The sequence below is a fragment of the Cottoperca gobio genome, chromosome 3 (assembly GCF_900634415.1).
Source record: "Cottoperca gobio chromosome 3, fCotGob3.1, whole genome shotgun sequence".
In the NCBI taxonomy this organism is placed as follows: Eukaryota; Metazoa; Chordata; class Actinopteri; order Perciformes; family Bovichtidae; genus Cottoperca; species Cottoperca gobio.
Window position 1 is genome coordinate 19179201 of NC_041357.1, and position 10338 is coordinate 19189538.

The window sequence follows — 10338 nt, forward strand, 5'->3', positions numbered from 1 at the left end:
ACAACAAAAACGCTGCAGCCGGCCTGTATTTTCATTAAATATATAGTGTTTTATGTGTAACTGGTTTATAAAAAACACACATTTAAAAAACAAGATCAAATTAATACATAATAATGAATATTTGAATATTTACAAAAAGAATATAAAAATTATATTGAGTATGGGGGGAGATACATATTTATGCATGGTAATGGTAATGAAAATCAGGCCATAATGTGCAATAGTTAGATTTGGAGATTAAAAGACACACTGTTAAATTATTTTTGTCAAAAAAGTATTTTGGTTTATAGTTAATATACACACTGTCATCTAATAACACTTTACTAGTATTATTTTTCCTCTTCTATTAATACACACATAATATGTCAAAACAGTCCTCCTAGATAGTTTGTGTATCCATGTAGGGTAGCCTAATTAACTCTACTATATTATTATTATTGTTATTGTTATTGTTATTATTAATTATTATATATTATTATTATTATTATTATTATTATTATTATTATTATTTCAATCCCATTTTTGCATTATTGTTTTATTTTGAAGTAAGTTTTCAATACTTCCGGTTTTGTTCTCTGGCTTCACACATCCAAAGAAATCAGAGCGTTGCAGTCGAAATGCATTGTGGTCCATCAACAGCACAACAACTGTAATCATCTGCCTCAAATCCATAAAGTAACACAAGGACGATATTGTTTGTGCAAAAAGTATTCCTAACCTGCTCAGCAGCTAGTGCAGTCATAGTTATGGTGCATTGTGTTTATGCACTTTGTTGTTTTTGTGTTGTTTTTTGTTTCACACACACATACATATTATATATTATGTATTATATATTTTCCAAATCAATAGTTTTTGACAGCAGGGCATCTCTAATTCTCATTTTATTTTTGGACAATGACACAGGAATCCATTTAATGGACATTTTCATTCCACAAAATTTGATTAAAAACTGACCACAGGATGTCTAGTTTAACTAAATATATTTAACAAAATAATATCGAAAACTTTAAGGTAAGCTGTATTCTTATATGTGACTTTAAAGAGAAATGTATAGGTTTACAGAATGTTGATGTTAAAAACAGTCAACAGCATTTGATATAACAGCATTCGTAAAAGTTGCTAATTTAATAAACTATCTGGAGCAACATTATTTTGTTCAGATACGTTGGAAAAGTACTTGCCCATACAATAAACAGAACTATTTATTATATATTTTTCTCACAACCCCAAGAGATTTAATAACCTTATTTTAGAAAAAGAGTTTATCATCAATCAGAATACCTAAAAAAGAAAGGATTTTTTTTTTTTTATATAAAAATTAATTGAATTGGTAAAATATTTCATCGGCCTTTAGAGTAGAAAAGTTGCAACAATGGTGCTGGAATGTAACTCCGAATGCTAAATTAAGAAATTTGTTTCATCAATGTCAAGTTAAAAAGGAAAAAATATTTTCTAATAAAAATCATAGTTTGGTAATTTCTTTCAATGTTTATTGTTACTATTGAATTAAATGTTAAATTCCACTCATTGACGCATTCTATAAGCATTCACACTGCACCACAGTAAGTTAGTAAAAGGGTGAACGCTTAGCATGCATGTTACAATATCACCACCTGGTGGCACTAACCTCACTCCTGTTCTGTCAGACTTGATATGTCGGCTTTAATATGAACGATAACGTTTAATGGTTCAATAAACACACTGAAAAGTCAGTGACAACCATTTCGTTTTTGGCTTTAAACACAATTACCTTTGTTTATGTTTCATTGAAGTTTTCTGCATGTTCAAACAAAAGAGAGACCAGTCTATTCTTAAGCCTAATTAATATACAATTTCTGGGAAACCCCAAATGTATCTTAAATAAAAACAAATTTAAAAGGCTATTTTATAGTTCCCTACTGCAGCATGACCAAACATGCACTCCTCTCGTTAAAAATAACCCTCAAAACTCAATCATATTCTGTAAAGATAATTTTAATGATTCAATAAATATAAAAAAGAAAACCTAAATTTGATTAGATAGGACAGAAATGTGCAAACTGTAAACACTTCGTACTGCAATACATTACTGTTCAGTATAAAATTATAGTGCTTTTTGAAATGTTAACAGTTACTATATCACTATATCTTTGATAGGGTAAGGGAACAAAATAAAACAGCAATAATATATCCAGTTTGAGTACGTTTAGATTTTAATATTGTAGCAAATAGAGAAATAAAATCAATTCAAATGTATCATCTGTCATGTCTTGGCAAATTTGGCATTATGGAGAACTTCCAAATTAATAAAGCTTTATTTAAATATTAGGACAAAAACAATTTTTAGGAGCAATTTATAGCATTTCTCACTTGCTTTTAAAGATGCATTTTCCAAAACAATGTACACCAGTTGTACAATGCTGCTCTCATAAAACAGTAAGAACCATAAAAATCAACATCCTGCTCCAAAAAGTATGAAAGCAGAATATGCTAAAACATAAGTATCCTCATAAAGTAGAACCATTTAAGCTTCCCATAAATTGAGGTTTATGTATCTGGGTTTGAGAGGTTAATAATCCTACAGCAGTACACAATAAATCTGCTGAATAATAAAGTAAAAACAGGAAATCTTAAACGCACCAAACCAACCGCCTCTATAAATGTGATATTACAGGAGATTAAAGAAAAATGTGTTGGAATAAGTTACCTTCATGTACATTCACTGCATCAATGTCTCTAGTAACCGTCCAGAGCGTTTTTAAACAGTAGTAATAAGTTACCTTGGTACACGGGCACAAAAAAAAAAAAATCTAAATGAAGAAATTCAGTAAGCCTTAAGAGCACAGGACACATTAGCCATTCAAAACAATTTAGAGAACACTAAAAACACAGATCAGGCATCATAATACATTTCACCCGGTGACGTAAAAAGCAAGGTAAGGCTTCGTTAACTCAGTCTGCTGGCAGTCTTTTTGAGGGCACTGAAGTATCATCCATGGTACGGACAACATTTCCATTTCTGATGGCATAGCAAACAATTTCGTGGGGCGGAGACGCATATGCAACATTTTGGAACTCTTCTCACCTTGGATCTTTTGAATTTACAAACCAAGATGATTGTTTGGTTTTTTAACTTTTCTGGGTTGCATACATAAATCAGTTGTGTTGGCATAATCAATGTTCATTTCTTAATTACAAATTTAAATTGGGAAATGTTTGTAGTTGGGCATCTTGCAATATGGATGTCCTGTGACTTAATATTACATCAGATTAGTCTGTTCTTTAAAAGTTACAGTGGCTAATATGAACAAAAGTGGGTGGAAATGTGTGTGGCTCCAGGCACCTTTCAAAGAAGAACAAGAAACTCGCCCACATGTCAACAACAGTAGCACCTACTAAGATCAGTCATCACACTTTCATTCTTTCCTCACACTGCATATGTTTACCGGGGCAAGCACCAGTTATCAAAACTAAAATCCACTTTCAACAGTAGTGTGACCGTTATTGCTGTGGTGGTACACTTCATTAGGTTGAAATTAGACACAAGCATGTTAACATAAATATTAAAAAAGGGAGTGGAAGTTAAAAAGGTGCTACAAACAGGATGTAGAGATTGATATGCTACTGTCAAAGCAAATGCAATAGTAAAAGTTTTTCTGGTAATTAAAAGAAAATGCTTGCAACAGCCTCAACAAGGTGTTGATGACATTGTTTTTAGCAGTTTCTAACAAGACAAAAGAAACACTTTCACCATGAAAAAGTATCAGAATGATGAGTTTTACTTCAGCATCCTATACGTAGCACCTTTCATTGTCTGGTAAGAATCATAAAATAATGAGCAGTGCCTTAAAAAAAATGGAAGAAAAAAAAAATCAAATTTACAAGATGTGCCACAATCAACAAAATTCACAGAAACCAAAAAACTTGTGCAAGCAGCAGCCACTTTACACTTAACATCAGGAACAACCCACCACTGCATGCATTTCGTGGTCAAGGAGTGCTTATTGTGCCAGTGATCAGAGATTCTACCGCCAGCAGCCGAGTATGAGACTGAGGCAGAGCAACTTGAGTGACAGCTGCACGTTCCTGAGCCGAGGGCAAGGGGATGCCGGGATCAGCCAGCAGATGAGGTGCTGAGGTGTTTAATGTTCTACTCTAGTTTCTTCTGCAGCTTTTTCTGGAAGCAGACGGGCAAGATCGAGAGCACGGCGAGGACACCGAGCACAGCCAGGGAGTTCCAGGACACGGCCTCGCCAGCTGTGGTCAGCTTGTACAGTGTTGTACCCGCGTTGATCGCTACAAAGGATGGCGGTGCAACTCCTGTGAATCAGCCAGGTTGCATTCAAGTGAGTCAGTGATAACAAATAATACCAACATAAGGTATAAGCCGTCAGAAGGGAGAGACAGACTTACCGAGAAAGGTACCAATGAAGAAAACCCCCAAAGGCACGTTGATGACAGGTGAGGTGATGTTGATGAACCAGTTGGGAAGAAAGGGAGTTATCCTCAGGAAGATGATGTAATTGATTAAATGATCTCTATGTTTTTCAACCTGCCAGCAAAAAGACATGAGCAGAAGGTTTCGTAAGTCGTATGCCCTGAATTACCAATAAATCCTATCTGTGAAGTTTATAAAAATCTGTTTTTTATTTAAAAGTTTAATTACATTTGAGGATATAGTATTTTCAGTTACATAATAATTTATAATACCAGTATTTATTTTTGGTAAAACAACTTCAGCCTCCAAAATTCCTTTAAACGCTGAATAAACAGCATTTACACAGTGTGAATAAAAACTGAACAGAAGCTTTACAAGGATTTACTGCAGGGCCATTGGTTTGGACTGCATTAGATTGCTCAGTTGTGCCTTATAAAATGCTAACTGTACATGATTAATAAAAAAAAAAGCATCCAAACATACCAAATAGAAAACATTGCTCTTACAAATATACCTTCTATTCACAGTACATTTTCAGTTAAGGCTGTTACCTGCTGGGACCATTTCCGTGCTCTCTCTGTGAGATATTTGTAGACAATGGGTCTGCCCACCAGATATGATAGCGAATAGCAAAAGGAAGCACCAAGGCCAGAGCACTGCCAACAGATAAAACACAGAGTAAGAAAACATTGGTTACTCGTCACACTCTGGAAATTAAACTGAAAATGTAGGCTCTCCAAATACACCAAAATAACAAATGCAACTATTATATACATTTTCCATCACAGGTCATTTAACTTTTAGCAGCGGCAGTGGTGTAGCGTTATGTTGAATACACAGTAAGTAGTTTCAAAGACGGGGCTGAGGGGCTCGGTGTTAACACCCATTAACCGCTACCTTTCCTGGTTGTCGCAGCAAAAACAACACAGGATCCCACGCACAATGTTTTCAACCAACATTACATCATACAGGAACAAATAGTGGTCACAACTGACTATAATACAACAAACGCATGTTGTACACATATCCTGTTGCTCTTCCTGAGGAGTCTTCCATTTTGGAGAGTTTTTCTATGTTTATGCTGTACAGCTTCTAAGCCCCTTGAGGCAATGATATTAAAAATAATGCATAGATTAAGAAGAAATTGATGGGACGTGACAGATGGACTCTGTTTGTGCATTTGAAGCGTTTTGAAGGTGGAATATTCCTTAAAATAATAAGCACAGCCAATGCATCGTTTAACGTTCTGCTCCAATGCCAGCCAGATTTAAATAGTCAATTATGACATTGGAATGTATATAAAAAATGTATGCTTAAGAGGCATGATCCATTCTTATAGAAGAGAGCATATTTATCTAAATCCTTAAATACCCATGTGCGTCTCATGGAAACTATTTTAGTGCAGTTGCTCATCACACAATACAACATTTGTTTTCAATCACACATTTCATACCGTCCTTTCTTACTCACCAAGCAGACTAAGAAAAGAGCCAAGGGGAAAGGGTAAAGATATCCAGACAGGATGCTGAGGAAGATAGATCCAGGGATTGCAAACGTCTGAAGGCTGACCAAAGTGTCAAGGTAAACGTTACAAAAACTTACAATGATCACTCAGGTGTACGCATGTTAAACAAAAAAAAATCGTACTCTTATTATCTTCATTATTATTATTATTATTATTATTATTATTATTATTATTATTATAATAATAATAATAATAATAATAATAATAATAATAATAATAATAATAATAAGCCAGTGTTTGTCATGGTGTAATCTCAAAATCAAGAGCCTGATAAAAACATTTGGCCAGGAAATCTGAGAAGCGGAAGAGTTTGGTAAACTTCTGACACCAGTTAACAACACAATTTTACACTGCAACCCAGTCTTTGAAGACCCATACGTCAGCAGGACAGTTCTGAAAACAACCTCAATAAGAAGCTAAAATAGGTCGATGGATAGATTGTGCAAGGATACAAAATATATGTTGCGAAGTAGGCCACCAACACTTGGGAGTAATATGTGTCTTTGTATTTGGACAGCACAGTTCCCAAAGCTTTAGCATCTTCCATGTCTTTAGGGATCTTGAGTTTCTCCATCTCATCACTGGAAAAAAAATGAATAAAAATAATTATAGTCATACATATTTATACAAGCGTTTTGTGTTTGTTTTCTTCAAAATATAATGTATATACACAATTTTACCTTTTTTTGGCATAGAAATATTGCCAAACTCAGACACCTCACGCCTCTACTATTGTGATGTCTCAGTCTCATTTGCTACCTTTACCTGCCTCAGCCAGTCGGCACTAGCTCGACTCAGACTAGTCCAGAGTCGACTTCTGCTGAAAGGCACCGAACAACAACATTATGTAGATTCAACACTGCACCTGTGCTGGGCTCTTCATTAGATGACCTGTTAACTTGGGCTTTACTTTAAATCATTTACTTTGCGTCTAGCTACTACCTGCTATTTTTCTTCTCTTGTAAATGTTTCTTGGTAAAGTATTTTGTCACTAATGTTGTGCACTGTAAAGAAACTTACCCTATGTAGCACTAAGGAGTGTTAAAACAGCCACTTACTTTACCTTGGTCAGAAACATCAACACAATAATGACGGTTTTGCATTTAGTACAAAACTATAACAAAATCACAGACTTTGTTAAACTGAATCAACATTTTGATTTATGAAACTATTAACTCATTTATTATCATTGATACTGACCAATCAGTTTACTTTTCTGGCCTTGCTACTACTGAATATGGCAAAGTAATATATCCCCCACTTGGGAAGTAGCAGCACAGAAAACATGTAGCTAATCATGACTGAAAACAACAAGTCACATTTCTTCAGTTCATACTCAAACAAACAAACAAACAAACTCGATAATCAACTAGTCAAATAATTTTGTGACTGCTCAAACAAGTATTTTAGATTACAAGTGTAAGCGCAACCTCTTTTTTTTATTATAAATAATAACAAACAGTGTTATTCGTGAATTAAAAAAAGGTCTTAATTTCCAGGGCTGAACATTGTCCCCACACACATTTAACATGTTTAATACTCCACAATCCAACTTACTCAGGAAGCTCTGGGAAGTTCCTGTACACCAGGTACATGACTGAGGCAGCGAAAGTGAAGATCGACACCAGAATTAGGAGAGACATGCGTGCTGAACCCCCTTCAGTAGGTTGAGCCTCTGTTGGGGGGGGGGGGGGGGGAGAGAATAAGTTATTTACCAAATAAAGCAAGAGATTTCTTCTTTTTTTTTTTTTAAACAGACAAACTAGCTACCAGGAAGCCTTGTGTAATTTGCTTATCAGTTTTGCATCACTTGTTCAGGCCCCTCAAGGGAACTCAGTCTCCCCCTTGAGACAGACTGTTGCTGTTTCTGAGCCAGTCTGTTCAATCATGCATTCATTAAATACTTTATGGAAAGGGCCAACTATAATGGTGGTTAATTCCAGGTGTCAGAAAGAGCTATCATATGTATTAGGATCATTAAGAAGTTAGGATATATAGTTGTTGTTGTTTTTCAACAAACTACAGCACTCTGGAGATATAATTGAAGTGCCGGTTTAGCAGGTACTGGTGGGAGCTCACTGTAGGGTTGAATAAGCCTAATATCACACTGTGGACTGTCAGGAGATATGAAGCTGCAAATGTTATCTGCAGTAGTGTAAAGTGATTAAGTACATTTGCTCAAGTATTGTACTGCAGTACAGTTTTTAAGTAACTTTAAGTACATTTTCAATTAATCTGCCATAAAGTTAATTAAGTTTTTAGTCTATAAAATGTCAGCAAAGGAAAAAAGTTTACACCTGTTTTTCAAAAAAAAAAAAGAATGTTGTTTTTTAAAAATCAAAATAGATGCAGATTTCTTTTCCTGATTATTGAATAGATTAGTCGACTAATCGTTACAGCTCTACAGTTAATTTCTAAAATGTCGTGGATAGTTATAGATTAAACTATGCAACAGTAGGTCCACCTCGAACAACTACCATAGTATAAGCTTATACAATAATGCATCAGCAATAATAATAATAAAATACTACACAATAGCACTAAGACAGGGTCACTTTTTGCGAATATATAAATGACTCCAACTTAAGTATCGATTTCAATGCAAGTCTTTTCCGTTTTTATACATTATTGTATTGCTACTTTTATCTTGAGTAGAAGATCTGAATACTCCCCCCTCCAGTCCTTGTTAATGAAAGTAGCTTAGCTAACGTCATTTAAAAAAAGATTATAATCTCGATTAAACATTCAGGGTAATTTAATCATGTTCACTTACCTACTAACACTCACTAATAGGGTTGGGGTGTATGTTAGCTACTTCAACACGAAAGCGTTCTGTATTAGCTATAGCGTTACTAAGCTAGCAATCGGCTAACAAATATTTCGCTAGCTGGCTATGGAACAACAAGCAACTTACTGCTAACATTAGCTCCTGAATGACGCTGCCAAGTCGTTAATATTGCGCTTATCTATCTGTATATATCTAGAAGTAGATCCCCTCTTTTGCTTTGCTGTAAATTCATGTTAGCATTTGGCAACCACAGCCAGAACCAACCTTTTAATTCTTGTGTGTCCTCCGCCTTCACATCCTCATGTTCAGAGGACACACCGTCGTTTTCTCGTCTTTCTCTCCGCTTTTTAGCCATTTTACAAAGATAACTTTGAGGTCAGCTAAGGTACCGATGTGTGAAACAGCAACAGCCGACGGGTGAAGTGAGTGACACCGGTGTGGTGACAGCCTGCTGACACGTTACACAGGCTGACCTTTTACCTTCACATCACAGCAGCAAAACCTGCACCATCCACAACAGCGCCCCCAGCAGCAACACTGTCTCCATGGCTACAGTGAAGCTCTGACTTTCTCTAAGTAGGATATATTGCATTTTATATGTGGTAACTTAAAAAAAGATTGTTCTACTGTTTTAAAGGTTCACATATTTTCATGTTTACAATTTCGATTACATTTTTTAAATATTCACCACTGAAATAGAAAAGTAAAGAAAAGAGAAGAAGATAATGGAGATTTGTTATGATGTTCCTGCCGTGTTCATTGAAGTATATGTGCATGCTACAACTTTATCTTAATTATTATTATTCAGTGGGTTATGGGTTGTATATGTCATGCATTCTTTTATATTAAAACAAATTATCTTATTTTTATTATTATTATTATTATTATTATTATTATTATTATTATTATTATTATTATTATTATTATTATCAAGCATATTTCTTTTTCCGTCTCATTTTCTATCATCTTGGTATTATATCCCTGTTTTTATGTTAATTCTATGTCTATTTTCCCTTGTTCTAAAAGCACTTTGATGCATGTCTTCTACGAAACATTCTATACACTACACAAATAAAGTTTAAGATAAATTAAGTTTATTATAATAAAAATCTACAACTACCAATCACCAATGTACAACTTCATCCCATACAATCAACATAAAGTGGAGTAGAGCAGCATATCCAATCACTCTGCTGACCCAGTATACTAAGGGTGTATGTTCAAGATAATTAATAAAAATAAAAATAATAAAATAAAATATGCTTTTTCTTCCCTATGTTAAGTTATTTTACATAACAACCAACATTTTGAATTCAGGACTTGTACTTGCATTAGAGTAGTTTTAGTATACTTTTGATCCAGTAAACCATTTAGACAAAATACTTCTCCCACCAAAGCTATGATCTAAGTATCCAAAACATGGCAATGATAGAGTTACAATTACACCCTCAAATAAAAGATGCACTTTGGCATTGTGGTTACTGTTCAAGAAAATGTGACATCTTCCAAATACTTACAGATTACTGAATGTTCAATCATCCCTCAGCTTTACACCCGGACTAGTTTCCTCATTCATTGGAGTTACCTGCAAAGTGAACATGTTTTTTA

General features: G+C 34.6%; 1 protein-coding gene across 1 annotated transcript; it reads right to left on the reverse strand.

The window, feature by feature from the left end:
- Window positions 1–1958: 1958 nt before the first annotated feature.
- Window positions 1959–9209, reverse strand: tmem41b (transmembrane protein 41B). Its single transcript, XM_029428621.1, has 7 exons — window positions 8995–9209; window positions 7500–7617; window positions 6395–6523; window positions 5888–5981; window positions 4969–5073; window positions 4393–4531; window positions 1959–4299 (listed from the first exon to the last, which is right to left on the reverse strand). Exons 1-7 carry the CDS (start codon window positions 9083–9085, stop codon window positions 4130–4132), a joined length of 846 nt encoding a protein of 281 aa, XP_029284481.1. The 5' UTR covers window positions 9086–9209; the 3' UTR covers window positions 1959–4129.
- Between the last annotated feature and the right edge of the window lie 1129 nt (window positions 9210–10338).